This window comes from Dermacentor variabilis, chromosome 7 (genome assembly GCF_050947875.1).
Source record: "Dermacentor variabilis isolate Ectoservices chromosome 7, ASM5094787v1, whole genome shotgun sequence".
Classification (NCBI taxonomy): domain Eukaryota; kingdom Metazoa; phylum Arthropoda; class Arachnida; order Ixodida; family Ixodidae; genus Dermacentor; species Dermacentor variabilis.
In genome coordinates this window covers 80,329,186-80,345,828 of record NC_134574.1, presented here as the reverse complement: position 1 = coordinate 80,345,828, position 16,643 = coordinate 80,329,186, and the positions used below count along the sequence as shown (strand labels likewise).

Sequence of the window (16,643 nt, the reverse complement as noted above, 5' to 3'; positions counted from 1 at the left end):
CTTTGATTTTAGTTGAGGTACCGGGCAAGGAACCTCGTCCTTGCGTCGACTACCGCAGGCTTAATTCCATCACTAAGGATCAAATTTATCCGATCCCTAACATCGAGGAGCGCCTTGAGAAAGTTAGTAGCGCTCAGTTTATTTCCACCCTAGATCTTGTCAGGGGTTATTGGCAGGTTCCACTTACAGAAGAGGCTAGTAGGTATGCGGCGTTCATTTCACCAATGGGAACATTCCGTCCTAAAGTGTTGAGTTTTGGTTTGAAGAACGCGCCATACTGTTTTTCAAGTCTCATGGATAAAGTGTTGCGGGGACAGCAAGAATTCGCTTTACCGTATCTAGACGACGTAGCGATATTCTCCGCATCCTGGTCTGAGCATATGACACACTTGCGGGCAGTGCTAACCCGCCTGCGCGAAGCAGGCTTGACAGTAAAGGCTCCTAAGTGCCAATTAGCACAGGCCGAGGTTGTCTACCTCGGTCACGTGATTGGTCAGGGTCGTCGCCGCCCCTCTGAAATAAAAGTGGCCGCTGTGCGAGACTTTCCGCAACCGCGCACCAAGACCGATATTCGGTCGTTCTTGGGTGTCGCCGGCTACTATCAGAGGTACATCCCTAGGTACTCTGATATCGCGGCTCCCCTGACGGATGCTCTAAGAAAGACAGAGCCTCAAACAGTCGTCTGGGACGAGACAAAGGAAAGAGCTTTTAGCGCCCTAAAGAGTGCCCTAACAAGCCAGCCTGTGCTACGATCGCCAGACTATACAAAAGGGTTCATTGTTCAGTGCGATGCTAGTGAGCGAGGCATGGGCGTTGTACTGTGCCAACGGGAAAATGGAGAAGTAGAACACCCCGTCCTGTATGCTAGTCGTAAGCTGACCAGTCGTGAGCAGGCGTATAGCGCCACCGAGAAAGAGTGTGCGTGTCTCGTGTGGGCCGTTCAGAAATTGTCATGCTATCTAGCCGGCTCGAGGTTTATCATTGAGACGGATCACTGCCCTCTCCAATGGCTGCAGACCATCTCTCCCAAAAATCGCCGCCTCCTGCGCTGGAGCCTCGCTTTACAACAATATTCCTTTGAGGTGCGTTACAAAAAGGGGAGTCTCAACGGTAACGCCGATGGCTTAAGTCGAAGCCCCTAACGTAGGAATCAGCCTCAAAATTGTTTGTTACTGATGTTTTTCTTCCTGAGGCAGGATTTTTTTTAACATATTGCTTTTGTTTAGTGTTTCAAAGTGATGATATGCTTTCTAGTGCAATTTTTCAATTTGTGGACGCGTTCTGAGTGATGCTAGACTACTGTAAGGAACTAGGCAGTGGTATAAAAAGGGGAAAGAGCCTGGCAGGGCTTAGTGAGGATTGTGCCGTGCTTGCTGACTGAGCGGTTGAGTTTCAGCGTAGTTCTAACGCTTGCCGGGAACGAGAACAAAAATGTGAACTCTCCCGAAGTCACTTTGCAGTGTCCCGTGCGAACCTGAACGAGAGAACGAGGCCTTCTCTGTGCGCTGCGCTCAAGAAACGTCGAGGGACGCCCGACTTCGGTTATGAGCATCATCGAGCGACATCCCTCCGGACAGCGGATGCAGTCCCCTGTCCATCGGGATCTCCTTCCCCCGGCGGGGCGGTCTGTTGCGTTTCGCCTGCGACACGTGGTTTTGCCGGCGCGACTGCGGCGGGGCGGCAGACATTTTGGCCCGATCGTCGTCGCCGCAACGCTCATCGGCAGGTGTTTCCAGGCGCGACTGCGGCGATGCGACCGCAAAGGATCACCCTCGCATTCCAGTCATTGTGCCAGAACCAGGCGCTGCGAAAGCAGGGATCATCCTCTCATTACAGTCATTGTGCCCGACCGGCAGCGCTACAACAGGGTGCTACGAGATCGTGCTCGACATGGTGCTACGGCATCGCTACAACAGGGTGCTACGAGATCGTGCTCGACATGGTGCTACGGCATCGCTACAACAGGGTGCTACGAGATCGTGCTCGACATGGTGCTACGGCAGCGCTACGACAGTGTGCGTCACCATTAGCCCATTGTACATTCACGTGCTCGTCTTTTGAGGGGTTCCTTCTTGCCCTCAACTGCGAGAGTATAAAAACAGCTGCCCCGGACGCCAAAAGGAGGGCTCCGATTTCTTCTGTTGAGTGAAGTGCTCTCCCGTCTCTCTACTTCGGTCAAACCTGACCGCCAACTCTTTGCGATGTTAAAATAAACAAGTTGTTTCGTTGTTACCAGTCGACTCATGCTTTGCCGGGACCTTCGGATGCTTCCAGTTGTACCCCAGGCCGCCAGGCCAACGCTACCCTTGGGGCTTGCGACCCAGGTACAACCACGGGCGTCAGCGCCGAGTTCCCAACAGATCGTACCAGCGGTGCGATCCCAAACAGTGTAGACTGCGCGTACCGGCTCTGCCGTGGTTTGCGCCAGTGGCACGACCCAAGGGGAACAATACAATATCACATCAATTTTTAGCAGCTGATTTTTAGTCATGTTGTTTTATCTGGCATTGTAGTTGTGTTGCGGAGTGCACTGACTGGCTAGAGCGAGGCGGCGATGTGCGCGGCGAAGTGCCTTGTGGGGAGGACTTCACGAACCGTGACCCACACGACGACGTGATTGTGCGCGTGACCTTTGAGTGCGTGGGGAGTGCGGTCTCCTTAAGGTGCGCGTGCATGACTATGTGTTAGTTTGAATGTTATTGGAATAACATTCTTGTCGTCGGGGTGGTGTCACAGAGTGGATGCCCGCGCCCCTCTCAAGATGGCCGTCATTGCCGCAGCAACAGCAACGCCGCTTGCACAGCGATGGGGAAGAGAGCTTCCCATTGTCCCGAGCTCGCACGACCTGTCTGGTCACGTGGGTCGCCTGAGCGCGGCGGAGGGACGAGGCGGCTCGGCGAGCCGGCAGAGCGGCTTGGAAGACGGAGCAGGTTGGTCGGGCACCGGGGGACAGCTGAAGATGTGGTCGGCAGGCTGAGATCTCCAGGCCGAAGTCTTCGCCGGCCGAGTGACAGACGGTGCAAGTCCGTCAGGATCTTCGGCAGCGAGGTTGCAGCAGCCCGACGCTCTTCAGATCGGGACCTCGGCAAGCACGCCCCAGATAAGCCTCGTGTTCCAGCCCGCTCTCAGAACTTCCCGCCGGACTCTCTTTTCTAATCGCGTTTAATCTTTCATTTGTTTATCCATCGCGTGTTAATTTTTGTATGTTCTGGTAGTGTAGTGTTTGCTGTATTTATTGTCGCGTATATTTTTCATTTGTGTCGCGGATTTTTTGTTATTTCGCGAGTGTTAATGGTTCCCACGTGGTGGGCTTAGTGTCGCGCGAGTGGCGTCAGGGCGTGTGTTGTGTGACCCGCACGCCTTCCGCGAGCTAGGACTCACTACTGGAAGTTGTATGTTCTTTTTCTTTCATTATGTCTCGCGCATGATTTCATTTTATTAAATTGAATGTGTGTGTTGTACGTCGCCTCCCGTCTCATGCCTCTGGTTCACGGTCGATCAGGCGTGGACCTTATCACCGGTCAGCAGTCGAACCTTCAATAACGCACGCGGGGTGGGTTTGTTGTCGCCCCATCCCCTCCTGTTCGGAGAGTGCGTATTACCCCACCATCAATCTTTGACAGCGATACAGCTCGATCTGGGCCGCGTCATGTGTGATCGCAATTTTGCTCGATGTGCGTTTAGTCCAACGCGATCCACGCATCGATTTTGAGCTTGACGATCGCGAATGTAGGTTGTAGTGAGCGCCCTCATGCCGAGTGAGCTAAACTCAATCGATTCTAATTGTTGAACCGTTTAGCAGGGACCATGCTTAATCAAAATTGAGAACTTTGATCCGTTCGGGCGCGATATTGATTGAAAGTGACTGCGTGACACCACGATACTTTAACGTTCGGTGTGCTTCGTCGTCGTGTGGCACGGTGCCAAAGGAAAGCTTTTGTGGTTTTGGAGCAGTTGTAAGCGGTTTGTCATGGCTCTCTTCTTAACATTGAACCAGGACATACTTGCCGACGTAATCGGCGCAAGAACGAGTCTCTTCGCGTGGGAAGTGAGACCAACGAGCCTTTACTCATCAGGTCTTTGTATTCGAGAGATTATTCTCGCCAGCCTGCCGCACTTTGTAAACGTCCGGAAAAAGCGTCGGATTGTTGTTAGGATGACTTTCGATTGTGCTTCTTTATTCATTGACAAAATGCTCAGGGCATATCCTGCACATCATGCATATCCTGGTTGACCTGGTTGATGCGTCGGGACCCGTTCGGATCCACCTGCAGCTGAAAAATTAGATTTATTAATAGTGAGATCTGAATTCATACGATGCGCGAATGTTCATTTTTCATCATGTGCAATGATCGAAGTTCATTATGCCCTTTTCACAAGGTCTGATATCGCCTGTGAGTTCGTTTGCTTGCATATGCGCTTTGCTTTTGCAAGGCGATTTCGGAAATGTAAAGTCGCAAGAAAAATCGCACTATGTGAAACTGTTCCACTGCCGGCCAGCAGCCGAAAGGAGTATCATCTATGAATGAGCGCTTGCCGCCACAAATTAGGCTTCCTCGGGATAAAATATTGCTCATGACACACACCCGTGTTATCCTGATCATACCAAATTCTAAGGCTACACTAAGCGTTCGTCAAATCAGCACAGTCGTGGCAAATATATTTTAAAAGTTGAGCAGCTGACCCGGCCATGACCGCTGGCGTCGCACAAGCTGCGACACGCACCTGTGTAGCACGATCTGCAAAGCAAACACTTCTCACAAATATGATGACAGAAGCTGACTTACCTAACTCCCCTCACAGCTTCCGTTTCTTTCGCTGTTCTAGTTCGTAAGGCGTGCCGGGAAACATGTACCGATTTATCCCAGGCTGGCCTTCGTATAAAAGTGGAAAGGTGGGCGAGTTGATACGCATTTAAAATGGTAACGGCGCCGACAAAACGACGGACGAGGTGAAAGAACACAGGACGAGCGCTGACCTGTGGTTGTGTGTCTATTACGCACCAGTATCGCCGGTTCCACTTTTTCATTTTCGCGCCTCCGTAAGTTCGACGGTTGCTCACGAAACGCATGCCATTTCACTGTCGCAAGGCGCATTCTAAAAAAAAAAAAAGGAGTGGAGTAGGGCTAATTAACAAAGCAAAACGGCCCCAACCGTCACCGACGCGAAGTGCAGTACGCGTGAAGTAATACGCTTTCAGTCGGCCATCTGCACAGGCACCTTCTCAGTGCTGTCGCATCGCTGCCGCAGAGGGCACCGAGAGCAGCCGCAAACTTAAAACATTGGGGTTTAACGTGGCAAAACCACTTTCTGATTATGAGGCACGCCGTAGTGGAGGACTCCGGAAATTTCGACTACCTGGGGTTCTTTAACGTGCACCTAAATCTAACTATACAGGTGTTTCCGCCCCCATCGAAATGCTGCCGCCGCGGCCGGGATTCGATCCCGCGACCTCGTGCTCAACAGCCCAACACCACAGCCACTTAGCAACCACGGCGGGTGAGCCGCAAATGCGACTGTGCGGAGCCTATAGGGAATAACGTCCATGAGTCGCGACCTTAGACGACGGAGGCTCGCCGAAGTCTTAATAACGCAGAGGAGTGGGTACTTGGTGGGTATTAGAGCAATGCGAGAAGTGGTTTCGTGATAGAGGAGTCCGTCAGAACGAATGGGTCTGCACTCGCTTGTGTGGACAAATCGCACGCGTTGGTTTCTTGCATATGGCCAGTGCAAACTCTCAGAACGCACAGACGTCGTTTGTGGACGCAGCGTTCTACGTGCTGCGCACGTGGCGTGTTTTTCGATAAGCGAATGCGTGGCTGTGACTACAGCTCGCCTTCAAAGGCACACGTCGCTGTACCTTACACGACAAAAGGTCGCAGATAGCGGCATTGACGTTAAGAACAAACGTGTACGGCATTCGCTTCCGATGGGCTTAGTCATCGGTAAAAAAATATATATGCACAAAGGTCACGTCCTTGCCTTTGTTATGTTGGTTTGTGGCTATTCTCAGCTCTCAAGAATAAGAACGCTTTGAACGTCAGTAAAATGTATGACCTATTTCGATGAAAAAATATATATTTTTTTCAACTGCATTGAAATAATCGTGGAGCAGAAGCAGCTGGTGCTGTTCAGGACGTACTCCCTTCACGAAACGAGCATATCATGAAAGATAGCGGGAAAAAATCGCCTATTTTATTCGCCTTCTTTTTATTACTGCCGGCGGCGGTGCGACTAAGAGGTGACGTGAGCACATTGAGCCAGCTCTTATGCACCACATGTGACATAAAAACAGTAAGTACGAATGCGCAGTCCATTTGCATCTCCAATGCCATAAAATGATATTTGGTGAAGACGCGTGCAATAACGGAACACTCGCATGTCTGTTTTGGGGCGGCCGGTTATTGGGTTCCTGATCTTTGGTGTAACGTGATATCATGTTATCTTTCGGCCACGAGTAAAATTTTCTCCTCGTTGTGCACTGCGCTAAGTTAACTGTTAATAGTTAGACGGCGAAAACGCTGGCAGTCTACGAAGTCTTTGGAACAGCAAGAGGGTTGCCTCCAATTTCACAGTGAGCATAACGTGGTACGGATCACCTCGGTGACAAGAGCGTTTCTTGGCGCTTCGGTTAACTGCTGGCACATAGAGGTCTGTGCATTTTAAACAAAACTGAGGAATGTAGGCTGCCGTGTAAATAAAGAAAACGAGGAAGGACTAAACAAACTCAGAATAAAAAGGCATTTTCAGTATCTTCAATGTGTTATGCAGCTTGCGTAAACCACGAAATAGACAAACAAGCGTCTTCCATGCTACGGGGTCTGTGTCCTGATCGCATAGGGAGGACGAATACGGGTGCGAACTGTAACCAGTATTGTTAAAAAAGAATTTGTTTTGAGTGTCCACGAGCGAGCGTGGGCGTCATGCTGCCCGCCGTCCCGATGCCGGTTTCACTTGTCTCAAATTATGTTGTACCGCACTGTGTACACTGGCGGCTCAAGCAGAAGAGACGGCGAATATCAGCTCTGATTGAATGGCTGAAGCTCGGCCCAATTCACGAAGCCTTTCATTTGTAAGTGAAGTTTGCCAGTGAACGACCACCCTCGATATAGAAGGTCGAATATGACCATTGCCTGGCATGGGCACTTGTCGAAAGGTTCTAGCGCACGATATTTTTTTTCTGAATACGTGCACTGGCCCTTGTGTTTCTTGTGTTCGGGAAAGGCTGTGGTGGCGCAGTGGCCATGAACTTGGACTGCCAAACACGAGGTCGCGGGTTCGATTCGCAACCGCGGTGGCCGCCTTTTTGACGGGAGTGAAATACAAAAACGCCCGTGTGGCGTGTATTGGGTACACGTCGAAGAACTCCAGATTGTCAAATTTAATGCGGAGTCACCCACTGCGGTGTTCCTCATAATTATAGCCTTGTTTTGGCACATGAAACACAGCAATTAGATTTTTAATAGAACGAGGGTGGGCCTTGTAGCAAGTGAATGTAACCACGTGGCGAAAACACATAATAGAACAAATGGGATAATTGTGCCACAGCATCCATAAAATCCTTAACATAATGCTACTTTCGTGATAACAATACAGGAATATCACCTAATGCGTGCTGGTGCTTGAATTGCACAGCGTAGGAGGGTGGCGTCGCCAGGAATTGAAATCGCTGCAGCAAGACATATCGCTCAAGAGGAGCTTGGTGCACTGCTACGGTTGCTTTAATTTCGAAGACTAAGGAAGACCTGCAGTGGGGGCACAGCTGTGAAGGCGTTTCGCTACTAAGCCCGAGGCTGAGGGATCGAACTTCGTTCGCGGCAGTCGCATTTCGATGGAGGCGAAATGCCAAAACGCCCGTGTTCTGTGCATTGAGTGAGCGTTGAATAACTCCAGGTGGCCGAAATTGTTCTGGAGTTTGTCACTACGGCGTGCCCTATAAGCAGATCGTCATTTGTGGCACGTAAAGCCCCAGTCTTTAACTTAACTTGAAACCCATTATAAAAGTGCGCAAATATTTATAAGCTACCGCAGAACCCACTTCTCCGTATATAGTATATTAGCAAGGTACCAAAACACTGCTGTAGCGTTTATTCCGTCCATTTCTTCATTTATGAACACGCGTCAGGCTTCTGATGATGATATCGGCTGCCCGTGAATCCGCTTCTGTTTCAGTGTACTTACAGAAGCCATCTTGGAGTCCTTAAGTGTTTGACTGAACCCTTTCGGAAGGATTAAATTGGTGTTCGGTAACGCCAGTCTCGATTAACTGGCATTTTTTGTGAGCCAGCAATCGCATGTGTCATCGAAAGAGAGCAAACCAGAGATAAATGACGAGATTGATGGCTGTAACATAATGATACTAGAAAATTTGCAAGTTTAACATGCGGCCAGCTGGCGCAAGGCTTGTGTAATTTGAGCTTGATGGGAGAGGCTTTCTTCGTGCAGTGACCGTAGACATATATAATGATACTGGTAATGGTGATGATGACTGTAAAAAATGTTTTATTGCATTCACTATAACTTTCATTGGTGATCCTCTGGTGGCAGCGTTTGTGTTAGCACAATTGTGTGAGAAGACTCGTACGCGCGCCGCTCGGCAAGCGGGAAACGACACTGCACGACTCCCAGATACTCGCACATTGCGTGGAGCTGTCCCTTGAATCGCGACGGCAATTATATGGACGCACCAGGCGAACTTTTGCCATCGGTGTGATGTTCCGTATGCAGTCCAAGTGCGATAACACCGCCGCAGACACCCGTATGCTGTAGGTGTGAGCGAAAGTTTGTGAGGGTCAGCCGAGAAGTACGGCGGTTTGATGCGTCGGTGTCTTCTCGCGCTCGTATGTTAAGAAGTTATGGAGGGTGCGCGCCGTCTTCTCAGGCGCGCAAAGGGGGGAGGGCCAGGTTAGTGGCGCAATTTCGCGTGCCTCCTATCTTGGAGGCAATCTTTCGAAGGCTAGCCGGCCAGGTAAAGCTCGGGGCTTTCGTGTGCGCTGCGTTCTCGCGCGCCTTGTTCGCGTTCAAGTGAGAGGCAGCACGAAAGGGAATCGACTCGCCGCTGGTGCCGCTCTTCATCACGCCAGTGTTCTGACAGCGAGCGTCGGCGGTCATCGAGCGAAATGTTTTCGCGCTTGTCTGTGCACTCGTGACAATGTGCTTGTGAATTTAGTTGGAAGCGAAAGGTTACCGCAGCTTATGCAGCTGATAAAACCACGAACGGTACTTCGCGTAACTGTCAGATAATTTCCTATCGCAAGCGATGCTTCGCCTGTCGGGTGAAACATACTTCTTGTCGTCAGACATTGCGCATGCGAATTCGTTATACTTTGAACTATGACGAATTTTTTCAACACTAAAAAAATAAATTATGGGGTTTTAGGTGCGAACACCACTTTCTGATTATGAGGCACGCCGTATATATAGTGGAGGACTCCGGAACTTTCGACCACCTGGGGCTTTTTAACCTGCACCTAAATCTAAGCACACGGGTGTTTTCGCACTTCGCCCCCATCTAAATGCGGCCGCCGTGGCCTTTTTCAACACTTATCGCCTACATTCGGTAAGATTATCGGTGACTGCGAGAGATAGAACAGAAGATAATCATTGTTCGCAGCACGCAGTCTTACACAATAACAGTACTAGCTACCTTCTAAAATAAATTTGATCCGGTGAACTATAGCTGGCGCAGAGAACCACAACCATTACTGTTAAAAAAAATTTAATTGTGGGGTTTCACGTGCCAAAACCAAACCGTTACTGTTCGTGTGCGTCGTTGTCATTATGAAACATCTATAGTTATGTGGAAATTTCCACATCGCACGCACGCACGCACGCACGCACGCACGCACGCACGCACGCACGCACACACACACACACACACACACACACACACACACACACACACACACACACACACACACACACACACACACACACACACACACACACACACACACACACAAACGCGCGCACGCAACAATTGATATTAATCACGCTTTGATTTGTCGCTGAAATAATGGCCATAAATACGTTGTGAATGGTAGACTGCTGTTTGAGTAATAATTGCCTACTATGTGGCTGACAATCTCGATAAGACACGCCTTTCTTCTTCGTTGCTCTGTTACAGTTTTTCAACACAAACGAAGCAATATGGACACTCAGGTCGACCGAGCGATTAAAACTCCAATGCAAAGTTGATGTGAAGCTCAATGAAACGGAGACTTTTGTTCTATTTAGAAGATATTTTTACCTAAAGGGCAACAGGTAAAATATCAAAATTTTACTGTTTGATAAACTCACAGATCAGAGGCAACACTTTTCGCCCAAACAGGATAAATGTGACCCTCAATGGAACATTTGCATCACTGAACACACAGAGGAACATATCTGGCAAATATGACACGATTTTGCTCGCTTATCCAGGTAAGCCAGTGGCCGCAGCTGCTGCTCGTGATTTCGGTATACGAATGTTCCATCGTTTCTTGGCTCGTTTATCTAATTATGTACGAAAAATTTCACAGGCAAATTATGCCGCTTATTCATGACGAAGACGTGGATGCATATGGATGTATTTCTTTAGCCGTAATATGCTGGATGGCAGACCATGCAATCAAAACGAAACCGCACCTCGGACTACTACAGTCGCATTTCTGCTCCTACGGCTGTAGCCACAAAGCAGTGAAACGTGAACTGGGGCACTGGATTTGGCTGCGCCCAATTTCACTTACTCACTCAGCGCTCAAATTGAGAGCGTTGATTGTTTCGGGTAGTCAAAGCCACGTACATATCCCGGCATTATTTTTTGCGTGCTAATGAAATGAGAGAGACAGAGAATGAGAGAGTAACAATGCAGAGAAATGGCGATAACAATGTTTTGTTTTGAATATTGAAATCAGCATGCTCTCTGCATATATATCAGGAATAAGTAAGGAAAAAGGTACGGACATCGTGATGTCGAGTGTGCAGGCAGCCCTAAACCTCAGTTTTTAAGTCCACGTTTCCTCCTTGACTTCTGTTATTAGTCATAAAATGACAGTGCACTTTTATTTCAGTTCCTTCCACGTGCTCAGGGTAGCAGTAGTTTTCGGAAATTATTTAAAACTGAACTTCATGGCTAAAATAATGTTTATTTATAACGGTTGAAGGCAAGGAACGACACGACGAGGTGGCGGTGGAGGAAGGAGGGGTGGGATTCTGGATTTAACTTAATCGCGTCGTTCTTATGCAATGTGTCTCCAATATGATGGCTGGTTGAAATAAAACAGCACGTGCTGGACAATTAATAGAATCTACTGTCGTAAAGGGCTTCATATAACGCGTGTTCAGGTTGCCATGTAAACGTTGTCCGCAAATTTCAGCCAGTTTCACCTGAATGGCGAATAACGGAAAAAAAAAGCAAGGTTTAGCATTGCACGCGAACTCATGGAATGATTTTATAGCTATGCGTGCTTGTGAAGTATTGGCACGACGCAGCATACATGGCTGAAGGAGCAGGACTCTGCAGGCTACGGGGCATTTGACAATGCTAATGTGATTAGGAGCACCCTCATTGGCGTTGCGGCTATCACAGATGGATGGTGCCAAATATGAGACCAACGGGAAGATGTCGGCGTTAGTACCTTGTACGTACTGTGAGTTTCGTTGCGACCAGTGCATGCAGACAGCAGAAACGATAGTGTGCCTGTGCACAACACTCATCAAAGCAACAAAACACAGAACACTTGTTTGGCTTCGCCAACGAGCTGATTACGCGGAGTTGACGGTGCGTCCCGTTCGCTTCGTCATTTCTGAAGCCATCAAGGCAGAAATCTGGGCTAGTTGGTGTGTCATCATTATTCAAAAGACTAGCGCAAAATAGCAGGGACAAAGACAGAGAAGACGACAGGACGAGCGCTAAACATCAACTGGTTTTTACTGCGAGCGAAGGTACATATATACAATTCGTTGGTGCATGCGCACACAGTGTTAAAACAGTACAATCACATTCTAATCAAAATTTGGCAGACTGTTCTGTAAGTACATTTTTTTCTTTTTTTGGACAAGGCAAGTGAAACCGTGCTGACAGAGTTATCACCTTCCATGTCAATGTGATAAGCCCCACAAATCTCGCGCCCCCACCTTGTGCCTCCCCTACCAAGCACACAAGTGGTGTCAAACGCCGGCACGCACCCGCATCGCTTACAGTGCATGGCCAAATGGCCGCCCCCCGCTAATGAATCTACCAGCGTTCGGTGCTCTCGTAGCCGTTCATTTAGGCAGTGGCCAGTCTGCCCCACGTGCGGTAGATGCTATAGAGAATTCGTGATATGTTCGATGTGCGCATGCCACGAAAGGTTACTGTTTAGCTGCATTCCAAGATATTTATAGGAAGTCACGTGCTCAAAGTTGGTTTCATTGATAGTATAGCCGAAAGGAGGTGGTGAGTTTGAGCGACGCGAGACAGACATAATTTTGCATTAAGTCGGATTTAAGAACATTAGCCATTGTGAGCACCACCTTCAAATGTTATCTAGATCTTTCTGAAGCATAAAGTTATCATGCGGATTAGTTATTTCACAGTATAGAACGCAATCGTCGGCAAAAAGTTTAATAGAACTATTAACTACAGCAGGTAAGTCGTTTATATAAATTAGGAGTAATAACCGCCCCAGACGGAGCCTTGAGGAACACCTGACTTCACGGCGCAGTGCGGGAATGCAGAATCGTTAGCTGTTACTAACTGGGTACGGTTGTTGAGAAAACATTCTATCTATTTCAGAATATTAGGTTCAATATTAAGAGTACTAAGTTTAAGAAGCAGTAAGTGATGAGATACCTTGTCAAACGCTTTCGCAAAATCTAGAAAGGTACAGTCAATGACTTGGCCTTTGTCTAAAGAGGCAGAAATGTTATGTATAAACGATATTAGTTATGTTTCTCAGGAGTAGCTTTTGCGAAACCCATGCTGAGATGAAGTGAAAAAAGAGTTGGATTCAAGAAATGAGACAAGATTAGAAAATATTACGCGTTCAAGAATTTTGCAAGGCACGCTGGTAAGTGAAATGGGTCTGTAATTGAGAGGAGAATGCGGGTTACCTGATTTTAACAGAGGGACCACCTTCTCCACCTTCCCATCTGCGGGCAAGGTTGAGCGCTCAATAGATTGGGTGAAAAGGTGCATAAAAGATATAGAGGAGTAGGCAGCAGTATTCCTCAAAAATTTCGAATTAATTTCGTCGGCACCACAGGAAGATGATATTTTTAAATCTTCAATGAACTTCAAAATCCCCGCGAAATCGACAACAAGTGGATCCATGGTAAAAAAAAATCTTCTTTGCGCATGTGCGGCACTGTATCAACACAGCAAACAGAAAATGATTTCGCGAAAGTGTCATTTAGGCCATTGCAACATTCTGCATTGCTCATGGTGTTGCCATCCGTATCTGTAAGAGATATGTTGTTTTTCTTTTTTATTTGAACAGTGCTCCAAAATTTTGACGGATTTGTAGAAAGAAGTGAAGGCAGATGGGTATTTAAAAAAATCTCCTTCGCTTCTTTTAATGCGGTACGATAAGCATGTAGCGCATTAGAATAATCATTCCAACGAGTAGATGTTCGACTGCGTTTTGCAACACGGAAAAGGCGTTTTTTCTTGTTTGACAGTCTTTTTAACGTTGTGGAAAACCAAGGAGAGCGTTTGTTTCCGGAAAGTCTGCGCAGTGGCACATATTTAGCGATAAGGGACGTGGCTTTGTTTTTAAACAAGTTAGAATTTTCTTCCACGGTACAGCTGAAAAAGCCTGGTATACAGTCATAAATGAATACTGCAAGCTTATTATTAATTGCAGTGTAGTCCCCGCTCGCATAATCTCTAATAAATTTTGCATTGTTCTTCTCACGTCTAACGGGGCCTGTTACAAAAAATGCAAAAAACAGTGATCGCTTAATCCTGGGAAACAAGTTAAAGAATGTACTAAGTTTGGCTCAGTGACAAGGATCAAGTCTAGAGTGTTAGATGAAGTAGTGCCAGCTCTAGTAGGCCTAGAAACAAGTTGCTTAAGATTAAAATTTAGGCAGAAGTTAAGGAAAGATTGACTTTCAGTGGATGTACCGACAACAAAGGGCGATACCGAAGTCCACCTTATTTTGGGAAAATTAAAATCGCCAAAAAGGAATAACCGTGAGTGTGGAAATTCTGAGACAGAAAAATTCAGAGTTTCATAAATTTCATCACAAAAAATAGACAGTGCACTTGGCGGCCGATAACACGCACAAAGTAATGTGTTTTGGTGGTTTATAACTACGAACACAAACAAATTCTAAAGACGACGCAAGTGGAATCCTATACGACACTATATTGTCGGCGACGTCAATTAGAACAGCACCGCCTGATTTTAGGACGCGGTCATGACGGTGAACAACGTAATTCTTGTCACAGTGTCACAGCTACGCATAATTTTAAAAGTTGCTTGTGGCAGAGAACACATTTCTAACTTTTGTTCTAAATTACTCGATGAGGGATTCAGAATAAAAAATTTCCATGGCCCCAAACAACAGGGAATATCTGGCGCTACCCATGCCTTTATAACCACATCGCACAGGGCCGCTCATTAGCATGATTTGTGCAGCTCGTGGAGCCACGAATTACTGAGGAAAATATCTGCAATGGCGACCCAGCACAACGTCAAGTTAACGACAAGAAAGGGGGTTAACCGAGGGACACGATTTTTATTAGTCATATCATAAGAAGCGAACTAACACTGACACCAAGGACAACATAGGGGAAATAGCTTGTGCTTTATAAATGAAATAAAGAAGCGATAAATTAATCGAAATGAAAGTGGATGAAAAAACAACTTGCCGCAGGTGGGGAAGGATCCCACAACCTTCGCATTTCGCGTGCGATGTTCTAACAATTGAGCTACCGCTGCGCCGTTTTTCCATCCACTTTCTTCGGTACTTACCTTTCCTAGTATAACCGTGAGAGCCTTAGCCAGCGCCACCACTCTTAGACCTTGGCGCCGGACGTGGCACATCCTTTCTGCCACAGGCGTCTCGAGAACGTGACACCAAGCCTCCCGAAAACTTTGCACAAACCACGGATTGGTGCGATATATTTACGAATTAAAATGTGTCTGTGTGGCACTATATATCGCGCGCGTGTCAAGATCACTCATAAAAACTTAAGAACGTGAGAAATAGCAGCTTACAATGTGTAAGAAGCATTGACCTGCGAAATTACATGGCTAAACGTTCCATTTGTCGTCACGGCAAGCTTACTGTATACCTGTCGAGCGCGTAGCGTAAACGTGACGTACCTGAAAGTCATTTCGAGGAAATAATTCTTAGAAATATGCCGATTTCATGGGGCACTCACTTTCTTTTCTTATATTTTCTTTTGTCGGAGAAACACAGGAATCGATGAGGCAGGACCCACCTGCCGAGTCAAAGAAGCGACGCCACGTAATGAAAGGGTCCACAAGGGTCATTGGTTAAAGCATAAAAACCTGACAGCGAATAGAGATAAAGAGTAAACTTTTATCGATGCCAGAAATAAGTAGGGCGGACGCACCCTCCATCCGCCTAGCAGACGGTCGAGATGCCCTGGGCCTTAGCGGCTGCTTCGGACAGCTGGATGGCCCAAACTTGGCCTCTCTGGACTGAGCTGACCGCCAGGGTCTACACTGCTGCCAGTTTTGAGTTTTGCGGCCCTAGAAGGGAGCCGCCTTCGAGCATGCCCATTTATATGTGGTAGACCCACCCTACCCATACATAACTCATACTGTTTATTGTATTGCCCCAGATAGAATCTGCGGCAGGCCACTGGATTAGGATACATGCTTGTTTGCGACGGAAAAGTACGCGACCTAATGTTGCACCAAATTACTTGACGCATAGCTATGTATGTATTTCATTGTGTGCTGCACTATTTTTTGGTCGAGAGAGCGAGCTGCGAGAGAAATCTCACTATTCTTTGTAGAGTTGCCTGCTATGTACAAAACAAACTTATAGTCGCGTCGACAGGAGGTGGGTGACTATCAAAAACCATATGGTACTTCTTGCACCCATCTTGGTTATTATTTTCTTTGTTCCGGCAGCACTTGTCAGGCTTACGCTTCTGCGGTTACTTAGCATGGTTCAAATCATACACAAATTTTTTTCGCTCGCCTTGAAAGCGTCCGGACAGGCCGCCATTGGAATATGAACGTGGCAACGTTTAACGCTAGAACGTTATCTAGTGAGGCGAGTCTAGCAGTGCTATTGGAGGAATTAGAGGGCAGTAAATGGGATGTAATAGGGCTCAGTAATGTTTGGAGGCGAAAAGAAGCATATAGAGTGCTAAAATCGGGCACATCCTGTGTTACCGGGGCTTAGCGGAGAGAGGAAAACTAGTTGTCGGATTCCTGATTGATAAGAATATGCTGGTAACATACAGGAATTCTATAGCATTAACGAGAGGATGGCAGGTATTGTTGTGAAATTTAATAAGAAGTACAAAATGAAGGTTGTACAGGTCTACACACCTACATCCAGTCATGATGATCAGGAAGTCGAAAGCTTCTGTGAAGACGTGGAATGGCGATGGGTAAAGTCAAAAGAAAATACACCATACTGATGGGCGACTTCAATGCGAAGGTAGGCAAGAAGCAGGGTGGAGACAAGGC

General features: G+C 47.4%; 1 protein-coding gene across 1 annotated transcript in view; it reads left to right on the top strand.

Annotated features, from left to right (window-relative positions):
* The window catches only part of LOC142588718 (uncharacterized), a 68,082-nt gene that overhangs the window by 39,650 nt on the left and 11,789 nt on the right, over nucleotides 1-16,643 (top strand). Inside the window, exons 7-9 of the mRNA XM_075700533.1 lie at nucleotides 4,828-4,894; nucleotides 10,127-10,263; nucleotides 10,331-10,422. Of these exons, the coding sequence (XP_075556648.1) occupies nucleotides 4,828-4,894; nucleotides 10,127-10,178 (119 nt within the window). The 3' untranslated portion in view covers nucleotides 10,179-10,263; nucleotides 10,331-10,422. The remainder of the gene's footprint in view (nucleotides 1-4,827; nucleotides 4,895-10,126; nucleotides 10,264-10,330; nucleotides 10,423-16,643) is intronic.